Source organism: Neolamprologus multifasciatus, chromosome 4, assembly GCF_963576455.1.
Source record: "Neolamprologus multifasciatus chromosome 4, fNeoMul1.2, whole genome shotgun sequence".
In the NCBI taxonomy this organism is placed as follows: Eukaryota; Metazoa; Chordata; class Actinopteri; order Cichliformes; family Cichlidae; genus Neolamprologus; species Neolamprologus multifasciatus.
The window spans coordinates 17,190,062-17,211,074 of record NC_140442.1 but is presented as its reverse complement, the minus strand read 5'-3'; the positions used below and the strand labels follow the sequence as shown (position 1 = coordinate 17,211,074).

General features: G+C 43.4%; 1 protein-coding gene across 6 annotated transcripts in view; it reads right to left on the bottom strand.

The window, feature by feature from the left end:
* Positions 1-21,013, bottom strand: part of septin9a (septin 9a) — an 88,841-nt gene that overhangs the window by 50,482 nt on the left and 17,346 nt on the right. For 2 of the 6 annotated variants that reach the window (XM_085156694.1, XM_085156698.1), the window contains one exon: positions 4,865-5,581. In XM_085156694.1, coding sequence (XP_085012820.1) covers positions 4,865-5,581 — 717 coding nt within the window. The other 4 variants (XM_085156695.1, XM_085156693.1, XM_085156699.1 and 1 more) reach the window with 4 other exon arrangements.

Sequence of the window (21,013 nt, the reverse complement as noted above, 5' to 3'; positions counted from 1 at the left end):
AGAGACCTCATTAATAATAAGGGAGCAGGTGGACAGCATGGGAGTGCATTTCAGCATGATGCTGCAAGTTCCATGTTTGGCTCCACACCATTTGCATCAGAGAGGTGTAATCAACAAAACACCTCTGATATTCACTATTTACAACACGTAAATCATTAGCTGTGAGCCTCAGGCAGTAAGTATTATAGAATGTGTCATAGCTATGGCTCCCAGTGGCTCAACAGCTTTTTAAACAACAGTTAAAACGCCTTTTTTAAACGGAGCATTTCATGAAAATAGAAATTGTCTTCAGGCCAGTTAAGAACTGGTGTCATCCCTTAAGCAAAACATAAGACAGAGACATAACAGGACAATCAGTTTTGTTTAACTGAAGCATGGTAATCAGTTTTTATATAAATTAACTCTTATTACTACTATGTGCTGTTTGTGCAGAAAAATTAAACTAATTCACCTCAAGCTGCTTGCTGAAGTGCAAGCTTTTAAGCTCAATGCTACACAATGAATGTGTGACGTGCATTTGAACATTCAAACAAACGTACAGCCAGGACATGGAGATATCTATATTTCTGCAATGTTTCTATTTTAGATTTTTGGGGGGAAGATCTAAATGTCAATCATTACAAACGAATACATCCAGCCAATTAAAACAATAACTTGCCCTGTTTTTTTTTTATGCTGAATTGCATTCACTTGCCACCATGCCAAGGTATGATATAATTAATTCAGGCCTAAAAATGGCTTTGTGAACCACAGGTCATTAACTTATTTTTAAACACCTGTACTACAAAGTTTTTGACTACTTAAGTTTAATTTAAAATGACCCATGGTAGTGTGAATGAGCTGGACTGAGGTTACCTTTAAAAAGCAGAGGATGGACTGAGAAAAGCCAAAAAATGTAGCAGGAAATGCAAGTAAATCAATGGCAGGAGGCAAGACACAGCAGACATAATCTAAAATAGTAGATTATATAAGAGTATATAACAGAATATCTTCAAACTTTTCTTTTGCTTTTTCTCCTTTCAAACTTTCTAGTATTTATGCATAATCTGATGTGAAAATTCTTCATTAAGTTAATGTATTTTAAAAGACACTTATACAAACTCGCTGCTGTCAGAGTGAGGCATCCAAAGAAGACCAGAGGCACAAACATAAAAAATAAATGGTGTAAAATTTAAAATACACCAAATGTAATATGCACTGATTAACAGTGGTACTTAACCATTTATACATTTTAAATAATGTTTTTTTTTAATCATTTTTTAAAGCAAAAAGACAGGAAATACCAGTGGTGATATTATTTTGTTGTTTGTATGCATCACAGTGTATAGCTAAACTAATGTATGACAATCACAGTGCAGCAGGTTTAAAGGGATTTCAAGCCTTGGTCTTCCATTGTTGTTTTCTCTGAGAAACAGACCAATAAATCAACATCCTATATAAGGTCTACGCAGCTGTGTGCTGTATGTCAACAGCAAGAAATTGCAGTAAAGTAACGAGAAACTGGCTTTGAGCCATATAGAAAATGAATTTGCATGCAATAGTTAGTCAATCATAGAGCTCCAACAGGTTTTAAATTGTTAAATATCAATTTATGTCGCAAAAACCTCTAACAGATCAGTGTAAAGATATTTCTGTGGTTTGTTTATGGCTGCAGGCATCGGCAGCAGCAGATAAATGTGATATTTAAACTTAGAATCATTATCCCTCTCAAAAACACATTACTGAGGGGTGCATTGTTTTGCATCCACAGTTTGAATTTTATTGCATTTATGTGTATTTCTTTTTTCTTACACAGTCCTTCCACATGAACTACCCCTTTACATTGTTTGTGAATCAGGGACAAAGCATACATGCTGAACACACTTCCATTACATACAGAGTTTCTGTAGATTACAATTTCAGATTTTAAGTCCTGCAAATGTGTTAGCAAACCTACTTCCTGTCACGTTTTCCATAGCAGCTGGTTTTCTGAAAAGGTGCCTACTGTTGTTGTGGCAATCCTCACTATCATCTAGCTGCAAAGATGGTAGGGGTGGAGTTAATATGCACGGTGAAAGCGGCTGACTAATTTCCCAGATATTTTTCATAACGCCCTTTGCAAATAAAACTTTTGCAGGAGAAACTGCATGCAAACAGACAACCCAACCCATCCCAAATACTGCAATTTTTTTTCACATTAAGTTTATGCAAAACAAAGCCTATTTGACTGACTCTGCGATATGTATCACAGCATCCATGACAAAACAAATCAAGGTCAAGGCCAGGAACAGGAAACTGAGCTGTGTACACAATGAGTGTGCATGTGTGTGTCTCTCTGTGGGTAAACATGAGATCACATCCTGCTTGAGACTGAATACAGCTGCTCATCATTACAGGCGACAAATCAACCCACACAAAGCATGTCATTACTACCTTCTGTGCTCTCGAACAACCACCACAAAACTTATCACCTATCAGCATGTCCATCAGTCACTCTCCCCTGGGCGTGAGGCATTCTTAACCCTCGTCATCCACACAAGGATGAATGTATGCGCTCATGGCATGTACGTACATGAGCTGACACCTGAAGGTGAGTACGTCCCACTTCATATAAATCAGAAGAGGCTTTAAGTAATAATCTAATGGGTCTCAGAAAAAACACTGACACCCAGCCGGATGCAGACCTGACATAGGCGGCAACAGAAGTAAACAAACTGAAAACATTCCCGTTTCCCCTTCCAAAATAAGTCAAAATATTTACCAACAAAAACAAATGCTTGGTCTGCATCAAAGCTGTGTGGAGTTGTTGAGAAAATGGTAATTAAAATCTGGTTTTGGGCACGATGTTGAACCAGTGTGGTCTAACTGTTTAGATTTATTTCCAAATGACGGGATGCTAAAGTGGGCTTTTCTCATATTGTTTTCTCCCTGCAGACAAACTACAGGAAGCACATCGTCTCTATCCACGCTTCACATCTCCATGCATTTGGCTCTCTCTTGTCTCTCTTGTCCACAAACTCTAGACTCTTTCTCCGCCTCCTATCTGCTCACTGCTGGAAGCTTCCCAAGCTTCTTGCAGGGCCTCCCTCCACATGCACGGCTGAGCAGGAAGTGTGTAATCTGAGCCAAATGTGGCAGAAGCTGAGATCTAATCCTCTCCCGTTTCCTTGCTTATTTTACATAATTAGAATGCACATGTGCTCAATGATACAACAATGCTGGTATCTAAGAAACAAAAGTTTTAAAGGTCTTTTATATCTTTAGGTAGAAGAACAACCAAAATAAATCTCTAGCTGCCTGCAAGGGAAAACAGTGGACAGAGTCAAAAACAGGCGAGACACCATGTAAAAAAGTGGAAATTGGAGGCTTTCTATTTTTATGTAAAATGTTTTATGACCTCCAGATTTGGAATGTACCACCTCCCAGCCGCCTACGCCTGCATACTACTTAAGCAGTGACAGCAACCTATGAGCACAGCTGTCTCCAGATAGCAAAGGCACATACACACATACCAGTATAGCGATGCGCTGTTTTAGTTGGACAAGATAGGAAAGCAAACAACCAAAATAAGCGATAAACTGAAAAACAAAAAAATGTCCTGCACAAATACACATGCTTTCTTCCATTTAAACCAAGAGCCAAGAAGAATATAAAAAAAGCATACAATGGCAGTTCAAAAACTAAAAACAGACACTTCCAAAGGCTGACATTTATTATTAAAGCACGGGGTTAAACAAACATATCAGGGGGGGAAAAAGCAGTTCGACTTGAGAGTGGCAGTAGAGAAAAGGTCATAGGTTAACCTTACACATTAGGTTTAATTAATCCATTAAAGATGAGGCATATCCAGAAAGTACCTCATGGAAATCCACATTCAGTTTTTGGGAAAGTGTTACTGTAGAGCTAAATTCTCCCTGATAATGTGATGAAAGAAAAAGAACATAAGAAAAGTTCAAAGGCAGTAATGTGTCATCTTTGGGTATGAACCAGCATGCTGGATGAGCAGCCTAACTCTGTCATCACTTTCCCCTGATCGATTGCTCACAAATGGTCAAGCAAATTAAAAAGTCCTCCATCAAATCATGTTATGATCAACATCAAACACTTGAACTGGTCAGGTTGAGTGGTTAGTCCAAAAAGTGACTGTTTTTCCCTCAGTAAAACCAATACTTAAAGGCACAAGTTACTAGAAAAACATCTGACGCTCGAGTTTGGGCTTGGCATCATCCCTGTACCACATCTGAGAGGTTAGTCAGCTGTGGGTGAAAAGTAAAGCCTTTGAGTGGTCTAGACAGGGATAAATTCACTTGCGCAAGTATCCTACTGAGTTTATGTCACAAAAATCCAGAGAATACACAGAAAAGAAAAGAAAAAAAAGAGAAGAAATCAAAAACCGCACGCTAAGGTCAAAAAACAGCGGCTACCAGACTTCCTCCTGCGTCACATGCATCTTATAAAAATAACCGACCAAATTAACTACAACTGCCTGCTTGTCTGAACTTACAAGGGCTTCAACCAGACTGTGAGTGCTAGAAGTTTTTAACTAAAGTTCAGGGAGAGCCAACATATTCAACCGTTTGCCTGAGTCTTTTGTTGTAACCGCTGTCCTGGGAGAAGCTCTGGGATTCTCATCATCACCCTCGCTGACCTACATTCAGATAGTCTATAATGACAAGCTCACAAGGACTGAGCTGTATGCCTCCTCTTAACATGACTATGAGTATGTTGCAAGATAAAATTAAGAAGAAACAGTCAAGCGGAAGAAACAAGTGAAAATCAGATATGGTGTCACTTTCAAACAATCTGATCTCACTGAGGAGTTTATTTTTATAAATCATACACAGGGGTTAGTTTGGAAAACAAGCCCAACTGAGCAGGTACTCACTGTCTGCTGGTCGGCTTGCGGACGCCTCTGTGACAGGCGACTGCACCCTCTCCACCCGGTGCTCTGCAGGTGAAGGCAGGGGGGCGACGGGTGCAGGTGGCTGGTGGCCGTTGTTCTCCACAGGAACCTCTGGCCTCTTGAAGGCCACATCAACTGGGCTAAGGTTGGGCGACGGGGGTTCCGCCCTTCTCTGGGGAGGCTCGGGGATCCTAGACACCGGGGTTGAGGCCATCTGGGAGTCGATCCTCCGGGGAGGGGCGGGTGGCTCGTGGGTCCTCGTCATGTTCAGCTCCCCTCGCCTGCTACTGGTGCTTGAGAAGGAATTGGAGGAGCTCTCCAGGGAGGTGCTCCTGTTGCTCAGGCTGACCTCCGGCCGTTTGAGCCCAAAACGGGTGATGCCGGCACTGGGCGAGCTATCTATCTGCTTGGAGGAGACCTCAATGGACATCTCGGCACGGCGGGAAGAGGCTGTATCAGCATTACGACCCCCTGACAACTCAATGCGCCTCATGCCAGTCTTCGGGGAGCGTAGACTGGAGGACTCAGAGGGTGAAGATCTGGTGGAGGAGTAGTCAGAGTTGCGGGAGCTCAAGTCGTAGCTCCGCTGGCTGGATGTGGAGGAGGTGGATGAGCGGAGGGGGTTGGTGGTCCGGCGAGTCAGGGGCGATGGGTGTGTGGATGTATCCGCTTCCTCCACCTCAAACGAGCGTTTCAGCGCTGAAAGACAAACAACAAACATGGTTTCATAAGAAACAACAGCCTGAGCTGACAGATATGTACTTAAATCACTGTTGCACCATTACAGTGTTATCATATGGAGCAAAAAGAAAGTAAAAGCACAAATAAAGAAGAAAACATGAGAGCCAGAGGACACAATAATGCTCATCACTTCCTCTCCAACCCTGCAGCAGGACTCTATAGAGCCAACATCCATTTCTGGTACTTAATGGCCTAGTTTTAGACCATAAATTTTATTTCAAATACTCATTACATTTTTCTTTTAAGCTGAAAAGTTCTGGGGAAACTGCAGAAAAACCAGAGGCACTAGAAGCCTGGAAGTCCTCAGGTTTACCACTTTAACAAAGGTTTAAACAATAATAACAAAAACACATGCTGAACAATAACCTATAGAGAAAATAATCAATTTAATCGGAAACATAAGTTATTAAACGAAATGCAGCGCGCAATGTTAAGCATATCAGCTAACGAGTTGGTTAGCTAACAAACCGCTGAAATGAAATAAAATAAAGAAAATCCAGAAGAAACTCATCTTACTCGACTTGACACGCTTCATATAGCGCGATAACATGGCGTTTAATTCACTCGATAAAGATACTTCTTTTCCCCCCACCAAGCACGTTTTAATAGGATTGCCGAGCTTTCCACTCACACCCAGCCACTGAAAGGAAAGAGTTCAGTTTAACCGGCTACCTACACATCTCTTCAGCTCCACGAACCTCGCGCACCTGTAGCCAGAACAGCGTATCAGGATGACGTCGTCAGAGCCCAGATTGATCACGTGACCCTTAATCCTAAAGCGTTGACTTATGTTCTACCATTAGTATCAAGATTTTGTCATTTTTATTTATTTATTTATTTATTTTGCCATAGTGAAAATTTCCTTTTCCTATTATCTCAAAATTCAGATTGGAATTTGTATTTTTTTAAATTTTATATAATAAAACTTTTCCCAATTTACAATGATTTTCTTAGAAGTTTGAATTAGTAAGTCGAAATACTGAGATAATAACCTGAGATTTTGACTTATATTTTTCCCCAGTAGTCAAAATAAGCTTCCATAGATTTTATTAAAGGATCTATTTAAAACAAAACCCTCACTAATAAACTAAAAATGAAATATAGAAATGTTTTCTTATATCTACTTTATGTTATATTACCATTTATTCTACACCAAACTAAGCCTCGGAAACTTTGGACTACTTTGAATTTAGCAAGTAATATGTTTTGAAGTTTTGTTAGTTCAAGAAAAGATGCCAAAGAAACTTGGATCCTGCTTTGGTGAGTGGAATTTTAGCATTTTAATGGTATAGACACGTTACAGCAACAAAAGGGTCAGAAAGAAAAAGTCAATAAGATATATATTAGAAAATCATAAGAATAAAATTAAAATAAGTAAATAAAAATGTTATGCAAATAAAATATGTGACTATACAGGCAGTTTGGTAGCTATGCAATGACTTAGCACATCAGCATCTCTTCTAAATATAGTCAATTCTGGCTCCTGAAAACAAAGATGAGGAAGGCCACAGAGCAAAAGTTGCTCTGAAAAATCCAAATCAGCCAGTGTATATTGACAAACCAGTAAGCCCCTACCATATCTTTTGAATGAGTCAGTATTTCACCAGCAGCTGTGTTGTTACTGGTTGATAAATTGCATTTTTTCCTCACTGCAGTGAGCTGCATGTCAGATGTCGATGGTGACACCTGGCTCACCTCAGCTCGGCCCAGAGACAAGAGCAGCCACTAAAATCTGGACCAACACAGCCCCTGTCCCAGATAAACACCCGAGCCCAATCAGGCATCTGCCGTGTTTCAAAGCTGACAAGCCAAGTACCAGCATGGGAGAATCCTCTCTTTCCCCCAACTCAGTGTTTCCACATCCTCAATATGTTTCTGCAGATTTCTGTGTCTGATATCACAGCGTGTACCGAGAAGAAACTAACAAATAACACTGCCCACCACGAGGTGCTGGGTTAGCTGGTCGTCTGCAACAGTAATGACCTTTTGAGTTGCTAAAGCATGAAATATACATCGCTGCGATCATTTCATCTGTGTCTGACAACAAGCTCTTTGTGTAGAAATAATGACAAAACTTGCCTTTGAAATGTTCTCAGAAGAAAGGGTAGCAATGCCTAATGTTCTTCTTTAAGTACAAGCACACAGATGGCACACTAGTCACACTGAAGTTATACTAAAATTAATCGAATGCGGTGGGAATTTCTTGTCAGAAATGGAAAGGAGGGGAACCATTAACGAAGCGGCTAATTTAGTGGACATGACTCGCTCTGTTTATAGAGGCCGAGGAGTAAAAGTAAGCACAAAATAGACGCCAAAGATGACTTAAAACTGCATCTGGCTGCTGGTTTGATAAACAGTAATGACCCGTTTGCCTAAAACGGCGCTGAAAGTGCGCTCTGTGGTGACACAAGGCCAACGCAGTGACGTCCTCACAGACACTGTGGAGACAGGGGCCTTGTCAGCTGAGTTACTCTGTGTTATCTCTCACTGGATGTGCATGCATGTGCGCGTGTGTGTGTGTGTGTTTAAACACAGCTGTAGAGTAAAGCAAACACAACTGGGTTTTGTTGTTGTTTTGACGGTCAGGTGGGGATTAATCCCTTTTTTTGTGTGAAGACGATGGCACCATTACTTCTGCATGTCTCAGTGACTCCTTATGTGCCTGCATGTTTACACATGAACGGTGTTGAGCGCGTGTGACGTTTTTAGCTGTATTCCTATGCGTGATGGCTTCAAGCTGCTGCTGCTCTGAGGCGATAGCATTGATCACATACCATCCAACGAAGCAAAGATAGTACTGATAAGCCCCAACGGGGAACAAAATGCAACCCCTTCTTTTTACTTCTCATTTGAGATGAATTTGAAGCAGGTTTCTGAGTCCTATTAATCTTGGAAACCCTTCTCACAACCTTAACTGCCAAATAAGGAAGACACTGAGCCAAGCATGATGTTTTCCACCCGACACTCGGTCAGGCATGGGCTGGATCCATGTAGTGCACTGAAACATAGTTAAACTGCCAGAAAAATCACATCTCCTCTAGCATAGCATGTACCGACTGAGGACCACATTCGATACGCATCTCTGAGCGTGACAGCGGATGAGCTGGACAGGTCAGCGAGAGGTAGTTTGGTCATCTGGAGGTTGACAGTGAGCAAGCTGACAAAACCTAATTAGAGCACCAGCATACCTCCAAACAGACAGTCACATGATAAAGTACCAGCATGCTTGAGGCTAAGTTATAATCCTTGTATCTGTGCATGTACTGTCTACTCTATCATACAGTTGCTGCAGAAAAGTTGGTGGTTCGGTCTGCTAGCAATTCCCAGCAGCTTCCCGCAGTCCCTGTCCTTGTTTCCTGCCGAATTAAGATCCTGCTAATGCAAAAACAATATTTACTTTATTCCAACTGAAGACTTTTTTTGTCATCAAAAAGAATCCAGTTATATATATTTTTCATTCTCCCTGACATTGTTCTGATTGGGTCAGCTTATTGGGATTTGAGCTGAACACGCTCATGTGCCAACGCATTCAAGTAGAAAAGCACGTAAAAAAGTGATGAGTATGGCCTGCAGTCATCTTCCACCAAAAGATAAGGTCACCTTCCTTATCTTATCTTCTTCACGATCATCTCCCTGAAGGTGGAAATCTATCACCTGTTCCAAGAAGAAGTTGCAGGTATTTATTCTACTTAAGCAGTGTTATCAAAGACCAAATTTTCAGCTTGCAGAGGTTGCCATATGCAGAAAGAACACAGCCAAAGAAAGATAAATCAGGTTAAACTGTTTACCTGTTACAATTTTCATGTGATCAGTTACACTTATTCCCCTGAAATTTTACTTGGCTTGGACCTTTCTAGCCTTACTGAGGTGTTTAAACCAACTACTATAGCAATACCTGGCTCCATGCAAATGTAGCATGCGAGATATCTAACTCACTTTAAACATATTCAACTAGTCAGGCACATCCCATTGTGTTAATGGAGCTGCTCAGTAATTTCAAACCAGAGTGCTGTTACGCTGACAATGAGTGGATATGAATGCTTCAGCCAGGCCTGAGGTCTATAGTTTTACAACTTTAAAGCAGAATTTACAACATTAGATTCAACTTTAGAGATATTTTAGCAGCCTGTTACTTCGCACTAGAGACCGCTCTCTTATTTCCCAAGGGGAAGCCACAGCAGATAAACCTTCATGTTTGATTTGGCACAGATTTTGCGCCGGATGTCCGGCCTGATGCAACCTTCCCACCATGGGAGGCCTTGAGACCGGCACTAAGAGTACACTAACTTCCGCCTCCCCGAGGCTGGGTTTCTATCTCCTCTCAGTCTTTCACCAGGGATCTTTGGCGTAACAGGCAAACATGATAACCACTGCGTCACTTAGGCATGTATGTATCGATGTGATATCCCCATACAGACACACACCCAGCTTGCTAACCAATTCTTCAAGTGGCACAACGTAAATGGCATATGAACCAGGATTTTATAGTCTTTTTATGCAGGTGATCATCAAAGCCTTGATTTCTACCGCAAGTCTCATTCACCCAATAAAACACACATTCAACTTTGGTAATGTGAACTGAAGCAGTTTGGGAACGACCTTTCAATTGGTAGACAACCTGCTCTACCATCAGTTGCTAAATTTCACAGTCCCCCATCTCATCCAAATTTTGTCACCGTTGGCTCCAAAAGAACAAGATGGAAACTACAAAAGTGTTAAAGTAAATGCTTCAAAATGCCAAACGCTGGGTGACACTAAGGGCCAGCATGGCCGTGCATCGATCCTACACAGTTTTACAGACCATCATTTATGTACATCTTGTAGTTTTTACTGTCACCAAAGGCAGCATATATATAAGAAAAGACTGTGTAGGATAGTCTTGCTTGTGTTTTTGCTCATCTTTCAGCCAAGTAATGCATGTAATAACAGGACAAATAATCATGAACCCCCAACCACCCTGGTAAGAAAAACTGCATAAAATGCATAGATACATAAACCAAGAGTATGGAAAAACCTAAGGTTGTTGCCCTAGGACCAACAAGTACCTCCATCCCGGTTGGAGAAGGCTAGCATCCCCTCGCAGGGAGTGGTAGGAAGGATGAATCAGCTAGACACAAGCCAGCTGCTGAACAGTAATGCTCATCCACCTGCCCCCAATGTCTATGATGCAGATAACATCGAGGGACATATAGCATCCTTCTGCACATTTTTTAACCAATCAGCCTTGCATGCTGTTATTTTTCTTTTGAATTATTAACAACTGCATGTAAGCACATGTCTGTAGGTTGCATATCCATAACCCTTCACTCTGCAAAGCCAAACACCTACACAATTACAGTGAATTCTGCTGTCCATGCCCATTTTTTATTTACAGTCTGTTTTTGAGCACTTGAGTTTTGCGCTCCTCTCTTAAAGACAGGGTGGCCTGCAGGTCAAAATGTTTCTTTGAAAGAGCTGGCATAGGATCATTTGGTCCTTAACGAATCTCAGTCAAAGACATTATTCATTCCCTTACAGGAAAAAAAAAATTTAGTCAAAGAAAATCTTTCATCGAAGACTAGCTGTATTTAGCTGTAGCATGGAGTGTGTTCATAACTCTCGGATCTTGCCCAGGGTTGGAATAGGTGCAGCTTTTTTACTCGTCATGTCCAACTGGGAGTAAAAAAACTAGGATTAGTTTTAAAACTTAACAAAGACCTGCTGTGTTCGCTCTGCAGAGTGACCCTCTGTGCCTTCCAGCAGCACCCCTGCAGTTGGCGTCATTAGCAGGAAACCTGTTGGAGCTGGTGAATACAGAGCAGCCTGATAGTGCTGATAAGGATGGGGACTCCTGAGGGTGGCTCATCAGCCTTTTGTCAGAAAGTTACTTCCTTCCTCTCACACACTCTCTGTTTAGTGTGTCTACTGAGCTTTAATGCTTGCAATCGTACTAGCCCAGCATACAGTATCTGTTTCTTTGTAGCACAGTTTCAACGCTTTGCTGGCTACAAAGCACCAACTAACACGGTTCCTGAAAAAATCCAAAGGCACATGTAATTGGCAGTTGGCTTACTGTATAATGACTGTTTTCATTTTGACAGGCATTTAAGTTCCTGCTATGATTCCTCGTCGGATTTCTTTCTGTCACCATTAACGAGAATTATCCCACAGAACAAGGTGGGCCGCCTTATTTTGAAACAGATTGTTAAAACTGCCGCACACACGATGAAACAGAGACTACGAAGCCCACAAATTCTGTAAATGTTAACCTTTTTTTTTGTATTACATACCAGGCATACTATATATCTATAGGCTTTTCTTTCAGTTGTTTATAAAAGCCTGCTTTCTTAGCTCGAGATAAGATTTTCCTTTGTCTTATCACCGACTGTCAAAACAAAAAAAAAAGTGCCATGCAGGCTGGGCCCCATGCACAAAAAAAAGAAACCCGGCTGTGCTCTGATCCACTCCTCCTCTCCGGCCTACCCCGACATTTTCACCCACCGCAGAAATGTACTCCTGTGGAATTTCCTCTCATTGGACAAGCAAATGCCCTTAACATGCAGTTTGGAGATGCAGAGACACAAGAGTTGTAGACAGAAATTGCTAAATCACAGTTTTTCTGGCTACGAGACAGAAAAACAGCCAACTTTTCCCAAGAGAAAAGACAGCACAGATCTCTTGCGATGACCCTGAATGAATGTGTGTGTCTGTTTGTGTGCATGTGCTCCATCTGCTCGCAGAAGAGGAGCCCAGTGGCCCGGTCAATGATCTATGTCAGTTAGGGAGGCTGAGGTCACAGCTGAGGTCACCAGCCTCAGGGGTGAGTAAATCCTCTCCTCTGTCTGTTTCAGCCTCTCAATGGTGTCATCAGCTGAGGGCGTGGCAGGCTGAATCACACTCACTGTCCAGCACCAGTGACATGGCAGATACACACACTGATACATATAACGTTCTTGTTACTGTCCGGATTACACAGCGCAAACTCTTTTTCCATCCCATCCAAGCAAAGAACATAATCCGAAGATGGTATCTCAGAGCGCTGGGGTTTGTCAGCATATTAATAATTAGCATATTTGACATAAGATAAAGTAAAGTTATCCTATTATTACAGCGCTCATTACACTTTGTTCCCATGTTCAGTCTGACGTCGTCTCAACTCTGTTTTCTGTAGAAAAGCATGTTTGATTTCCCCCAAACCACTTGCAACACTTTTGAACAGCTCAACAACAGCGTTAGTCATGTCGATTGGCTAACTACTTGGCTGTTAAACTGGCTGACTGTCTTTTAACCGAGAAATTCCCGATTCATGTCACAGTACCAGTCAGTGCAATGGGTGCATTTAAAGGTCTGAACCCAGGAAAGATGGGTCCAAACCCGATCAGAGATCTGAAATCACTATGAAAAATGCAAGCTTTCCAAACTTCTTCCAATCTTTGTAGGTGTGGTCTGTGGTGGTTAAAATCACCCCCAACTGACCTAAATCCTAAACATTCACGGCCTTGTGTCTTTTAACCGGAAAAGACCAAAAGCTTGGATGCAGTCCTGTTTTGGAGGCTTACAGTGAAAGGTTTTTGCAGCACACCATTCACCACGTGCCACTTTAGATTACAGAAAAGGCAAGAGACTCTTATTACACAGTAATAAACTACCGCTGCTGGTCTTTGTATCATAAAATGATGTAAAACCTGAGACTGGGGAGGCTAAAACTGTGGCTACAAGATACAAGCGGGGTGTAGTATACGATGCTAAAATAAAACTAGCTGACTCGATCTCACTGGTCCAGGTAAAGTTGAGGCAGCTAAGCTCCCCTCAGGGAATAACGGGGGTATTGTGTTGCTTTTAAAATTCATCTTTTCAGTCAGAGAAGTGTGTTACTTTTTTTCTCTAAAGTCACAGAGTCTGGCTTTAAGGAGAGTTTGTGACAAAAGCATCATCTAACCTTTAAGGGGGAGATGCCTGTGTCTAAAGTTTCCTTGCTTATGATTTTAAAAGTTCCTCTTACAGCAAATTTCAAATCAAAAACCCCTTTGATTGCAGGCTGCCCATAAGCTGTTCTCAAATGAAGTAAAATGTTTAAAAATGTACCAACAAATGAGCTCATTATAATGAAATCTTATCACTTACAGTAAGAGGAGAACTTGTAGTTTTTTATTTTCCAACCCTGATACATATCGGCTCCCACAGGACTCCCGTGCTGCATCGGTGCCATGCTGTGCTCAATGAGCCACACAGAGCAATACATCACGGGGCATGGTGGTGACACAAAGGTATTACCACACAGTTAGCCCAACCACGGACAACACACACACATGCACCACTGACAACCCCAACAGTAGGCCATTATGCTGGTGTTACACATGAGCGAGGACCGTCTGAAAGCATGACTTCGAGCTACATGGTTGGAGCGCACCTCTTGTTTTCTGAACGCCACTTATCTTTCCGCTCGGTTGCACTGTGTAAGCCGGTGGTTTAAAGACCTAAAGACAGGAAGAGAGCGAGGCAGAGAGATTCCCAGGACATACCACGAGCAAACTCGTGTTGACAGAGACGCAGCTCTGGACAAGTGTGGATGCGTTCCTGATGGCTGTGAGACAGGAGGCATCTAGTGAGACAGGCAAACGGTTTCGTGGGGGAGAGATGTCGGCCTGCCGACCCTCACCCATTTCTCTTGTAACCACCACCGGTTAGGCGAAAAGGGGAAGAGGAGAGGGAGCTGTGAATGGACAAGCTGCTGAGAGAGGGAAAGGGGAAGCACAGCCAGAGGACGAGTGGGAGGGGAGAGATGACAGGGGGAATCTGTGTGCCAGGGGCAGAGAGATGAAAAGGAAGAGGGGGGAGGTGGTCCAGGTGTTCACCTCGCAGCCGTACGGTCAATTTGTGCTTCCTGAGCGCTTAAAATATAGTTTCATTTTTTGCCTTTTCTGTCACACGGGTTTGTTGTAAAGTGAAGCAAGAGGAAAAAATCAGTTACTTTAAAAAGCACAAATTTCTCTCTCACACTTCAGAATAAAACACACTCGCTCAACACGTCTCGCAGCAAAAGTTTAAGAGCAGTTTAAAAAGCAGCAAGACTTTCACAAATTTCACTCCCCCTTTCCCTAAAAAGACACCACAGCTCACCGCAGACGTCAACAAAGCCCTCGCAACACCCTCCATTTTTCCAGATGCGCTGGGCTCCAATCAAACATGTGGAAATGATCTATAGTGTCCTCATGGCAGGGTTACAGAGAGCCTCACTCCACAGTGACAAGGAGAAGAAGAAGAATAATCAGCAGAGCACATGAGAGAAACAAACTGACCTTCAAAGTCTGATATGATCCCTTCCAAGTGAGCGTTGACAGTGGAATCAGACATTTTGGGCGTCAAGTGTGTTTGTGCGTGTGTGTAATAAATGCGCGCGCGAGAGAGAGAGGGAGCAGGGTTCCCTTTCCCTAGCAAGGAAAAGTCTTCCTACGGCGCAGTCCCGCTTTTAAACAAATCCCAAATTAGGAGCCCGTGTAAGGGAGAGGTGGGGAGGGAGGAAAAAAAAAAAGAAAAACACACACATATATATGCACACACACACACACACACCAGGCAGGTCACAGATCCAAAACGCTCTGCCTGTCCTATCTCTCCTCTCTTTCTTAAAGCAGCAACTTATTTTTCTCTTCTCCTCCTTCTCAACTTCCAGAGTTTGGAATGAGCAACCAATGACAACCCCCCACCCTCCCGCTCTCTCCCTCCCTCTCTCTCTCTCTGCAGCTCACTGCCTTCCCTCCCTCCCCCCTCCTCCTCTTCCTTCCCTATCTCCCTCCCCTTCTGCAGCCCTCCTCTCTCTGGCTTGCCTCTTCTCTGCGAACCCTCTCATTTTCGACCGGGCAAGTCGAATTATTCACACACCAACGTCAAAACGCACTTCCTACAGGCGATCACATGACTCACACGCTCCGGGCAGCACACTAAGGGGCCTTTGGAGGCTCTTAAAGGGTTGGAAGCCATTAGAGCAGCAAACTACAAACATGTAGCTCGCTCAGCGTATAGGAAAGATGAACTCTACGTCCAGTCCTGGAGCGAAAGCTTGCAGACGACACATGAACGATCCAAGAGCGAAGACACAACCACGCAATGGACTAATATGGTCAGGACGGGCCCACGCAGGCAGTTTGTAGGTCGTCTGACATGCTCAGTCACTCTGGAGGCAGACATCAATAAATAAGTAGCCTAATGACTTAATGACCATGTGAATGAGGCTCTCTGTGGGACGGGTGGGCAGGGGCGCTGGTCAGTGTGATCGTGTGTGTTGCTCTGTGCATGCACGGGACCAGGGGGAGAAGGAGCGAGCGGATGTGGCATTTAGGGGCATGTGGATGAATGCATGTTAAGAATGACTGCGCACAGTCGCAGTTAGTTTACTAGAGTGTCTTAGAAATGTTTTTCTAGTAAAGCGCTGCCGCCTAAACTGACAGTTCGCTGCGAACGCAGTTACCTTTTGTGTAAACTAGAGTTACTCCACAATGCTATCACACCCTCAGGCAACTGCTCAGCCACAGACCTGCGGTGAGAAAACACTGCTGCTGGCCTCGCAACCATTCATTAGTGAAGACAATAAACACCAAAAGTATTATAGTTATGTATGTGTGTGTGTGTGTGTGTGTGTGTGTGTGTGTGTGTGTGTGCTGAGAGGATCTTTTCTCATAAGGCTCATAACTCTTTCCAATCTGCATGGATGTTGTGCTTGTAAAGTAAAGAGGCAGCGCTTAGAGACCACAGCTGAAGCAAAAATGATTAGGATCTAAACGGCAGTAAATTCTTTCAGAGCGTAAAGGGGCAGGAGACATTAAGAGGCCCCCTCAACCCCCCCAGCAGTTTCTGCCCTGCGTGTGATTTATCTGGAAAGCCAATTGGTTGCTTACACTAGAATCAAAGTTTGCATTTTCTGTTGATTTAAGCGTGTTTACCTCGCCATAAACACAGATGTGCACGAGTGCCCAAACACACACTAAACACGCTGATTGTGAAAATAAATACGACGCTTTACCTCACCAAAACCTGCAGTCTGCGGTTAATCTCCATGTCCCCCCCCATCAGTGAACCGTGAAAACAATTATGTAACCGGAAAAATGTCAGCGAATAACTTTGGTTAATACAGAGAACTTGAAAATTGTGGGACATGTTTTCAAAAGCTTCAATTTTTAATTTTTGGTTTTTGCCCAGATGAACAGAATCAGAATCACTGCCTTACTCACAAGTTTCATAGGGGTTGTTCTCGTCTTACTACAGCCCCACACACTTAGCCTATAAATACACCTAAATATGTTCACTTGAAGTGTGTTTTCCTGGAGATATGAACCCTACAATGTCTCAATTGTGTATAACTTCCTCCAGCAGAGGTCAGCGTTGTACTTATAAATAAAACGTGTCACTATACCAGTCACTATACCAGTCACTATAGCACCCGGTAACATAATCTGGGAACAAATAAAGATGGAGACACGAGGAGAATCCTGCTCGGGACACACCCTCCACCCACGCAGCCAATCCTGCCCAGCATGTGTGTGGTGAATTTCTACTCAGCCTGGCATAAAAATACACACCACTTACACGCTGAGCCTTTCTGTGCACACACACACATGCACGCACACACAGACGACTAATACGCGCACAGCTGATGCATGCAAAACCACGAACATGCATGCACACTCAGCACAGCGCCCAGGCCTGTCGCCGAAGCAGCTTTGTATAAGTGTGAGGACACTTACCCCTCACCTTGACTTTTAACAACCCCATACCCAAACTTCACTGTGAGCTACACCCCAATTCTACACAAAACCCTGAAATCAAGTGGTTATCACAATGGTTTTAAGCAAAAAATGAAGAAAAAAAATGTTCACACAAAGCTAGAAAGACATACACAGACACACACAAACACAGCAATGCACACTTCCTTCCACCACATATCCTTGCAAGCCCCAGCAAGCCCAGACAGCTCTAATCCAATCTGCTGTAACAACTGTCACACTGGGTGAAGAGGGGAATGCTTTTCGCCCTTTAGAGAACTTCATTCACATCATAGCAATCGTGCACTCGCGCTCAGCACATGCAGAGCACTGAGAATCATTTTTATCTGCTTTTTTGCACAACATATGCCTTGGATATGGTATGTGGTAGCCCAAATGTGTGTATGCGTGAGTGTGTGTGTGTGTGTGTGACTGGAAGTTTTTACAAGGACATGTTGTTTCCAGATATCGGTGCAAGCTTCGGGGCCTCCTGTGGTGTCAATTCAGCCACAGCGCCTCTTCTTTCTAGTAAACGTGGCATTGTGTTATGAGCAAAGATGATGTTTTTCATTAATCAGTGGTAAACATGTGCATTATTTTCCACAGAATAATTAAATCATCAAGTTAGTCTTGGCAGAGCTGTGTATTTGTTGTAAAAAAAAAAAAAAAAAAAAAAAAAAACCCTCCTAAAAAAACAGCAGTAATTAGGAACATTGATTCAATCCAGAGTAGGAATCTACTGGGCCTTCGGGCCTTCTGTACATTTTTGAACTGTAATACATTTGAATAGCGAGCTGTTAATAAAATGTTGCACTGCAGCAAGAAGACAAAGAGTCTGTCGCTTAAAGAAATCCAGACCACCACCACGCTAAAGAGGGTCCTGTCCTTCGAGGAGCTGAAAAATGAGAGGAGCCCAGTGGGAGGAGAAGACGATTGCTTCTATAAACAGATGCCAGCTTGGCGTGGCAGTTACTGGGCAACAGCAGACTGAGATACGCTCCTCTGTAGTCTGGTGAGTAGTAAAGATGCCCTGAAAGTTCAAATCTGAGATAAAACTCCAATAAAACTTTCAATAGTAAGCAAAGCCACACTCATCAGGAGGATTCAAGAATGCACCTGAACATCATTGATGACTGCAGCTTTGTTAACTTTTTTTCTACAGATGGCATGTTTTCAAAGCCGTTTCCTAAACCCCTCGTACCGGCTTCGATGCGTGAATAATGATCAGAGTTTCTTTCAGCTTGTGTCAGTTGTTATTTCAAACATTTCCAGTACCAGATACAGAGGAAGCTCTGGCTTCCTGCTGAGTTCACTGTATAACAACAGAAAAGCTTTGTTGGCCTCAATGCAGACAAGTCGCCCATGAGTCAGACAAACAAGCCATCTGGAAGAGGTAAAGTCGGTGCCTTGCTTGCATTGATCGCATGTGCTCATTTGTGTGTATTTTTTGGATGCTTCTGTCTAGTTACTGCAACTCTGTTTACATGGCAACCCCCATAATAAGCAGCTGTACCTGGCTCGGGGCTTGAGAGAGGGGGAGAAAGGTGGGGAAAGGTGTGCTTGTTCTCTCTCCCTCTCAGGCAGTGAAGGAAAAATATATATAAATATGTAAAGAGAGAGAGAGGGAAAAAGGGAGATGTGGAGTGACAGTGAACCCCCCACGGCTTTAATGGAAACTAGAAAGCAGGAAGATATCTGTCAGCAGTGTTAGGAAAAAAGCAGTAAATCCCACTGGAAGAGTGCTTTTAGCTAAAAGTGGGAATGAATGGCATGGGAAGGCATCAGAGTGAGAATGTGTGACGGTGCACACACACACACACAGTAAGAATCTGTAAAGGTTGCCACATTAAAACACACACATACACACGTGCACATGTGCACACGGAGCCTGTGGCCCCAGAGATGGTGAAGTGACTTCATGTAAAGTAAAAGCACAGCTGTAGTGATGGCAGCTGCCCCTTAACCAAAATGTTAAACATCAGCACCCGGCCAGGCTCCCCGACCTTTAATCAAAAGCAGCACCTGTTGGAAAATACACGCACACATGCGAGGGAACCCCCCCACTCTAAAAAACAACTCTGTGGTTTGCTCTGCTGTGTGCACAGCCTGTGTATGTGGCTGCACATGGGGGTGGTGGGGTGATGGCTCGGTAAATACTGAGAGCAGCTGTCCTTCATTGAAGATGACTCTCATTACGCTCGCCTTTCTTTCTCCCACCTACGCCTTCTGCGCCGTGTCACCACTGGGTCGGTAACAGCACTGTTTAATAGGTCAACAAGCCAGCACTGTCATCACGGCCCTCGTTTTTCCCCTGCAGCCATGTTTTGTTTTCACCAAAATCAACTCTGTTATTTCCTTAAAACCAGTTACTGCGCAGCAACCTGAAGATGCAGAACAGCACAACAAGTCTCTGAGACTCCAGTGACGGTCGTGTAACTCAGCCCCTCCACCTGGTGGTGAGTGTGTAAATTACACATCAATCAGAGCGCTCCTGCCACAAACAGCCTGCCTGGCGTCTTTCAGTGAGTTACCGCATTGATCACAAAAGCTTGTAGTCACTGTGAAAGTCATGACCCTGAGACTTCAGAGCGGCGTTGACTATGGCTGTGTCATCCAGATGTTTATCAAACCTCATCAGCTGACTTCACTGTGACTGGAAATGATGTGAAACATCAGCTCTGCGGTTCATGGAAAGTTTCTGTTGAGGACATCACGGTCGTTGATTCATGAGGGGGGAGGATCACAGGAGACAAAGGGAGCCTTGAAAATCAGCATCAGCACCAGAGGGGTGGGGAAACAGAGCGGATTCATTAAGTGGGGTACACATGATACATATAACACAACAAAAAGGGTCGCAGCCTATCTGAGCTAAGATTAAGGCTGCGATAGTCCACACAGAAAGGCCACAGCTGCTTTTCAGAGGCAACTGTGCCTCACGAGAACGTGTAGGTTGTCTAGTAATTCCAGACATGAGCTTTGGACAATTTCAAGAGAATCAGGTCAAGACTCTTTCAGAAGTTGTCCTTTCTTACATGTGGCACGCGGCAGGAAACTGTCCACTTCAGACACACTCTCACTCCTGGAAATACTCCGTGGTTTAGGCAAGGGTGGTGCCTGAATGCCACTGCCTTGGATATTTGTGTTTCCCATGTGCCCAAATGCTCCCAGTGGCCGGGGGGTGGGGGAACTTGAATGGAAATTCTGCCACCATGCATCGGTGTGTGAATGAGGAACACACTGTAAAAGGGCTTTTCGGAAGGTTAAAAGGAACTGAATACATAAGCGTGAAACAGCAGGCAACAGTGCTACACGATGCAGCCGCAGAAAAATGCGTCCAACGCGATACAATGCTTAATAAATGCAGCTACATGTGAGCCAATAGAAGCTAAAGCATTACCAGAGACTGATGGAGCTGATGCACACATGCTCACAGATGCATCGAAACCTGAGGGAATATTTGAACACAACAAAAATACACACGTGTGTCCTGCTGGAGCTGTTACAGCCCACTGGAGAAAGCACCTGGAGTGGAGAGGTCACTCAGACAGAAACAGAAAGAGAAACGAGAGGATCTGTTCATGGGGCGGGAGAAGTGCGATAGGTGTACCACTACTTTACACTTCCACCACACACTTGTCAATAATCTGAGCTT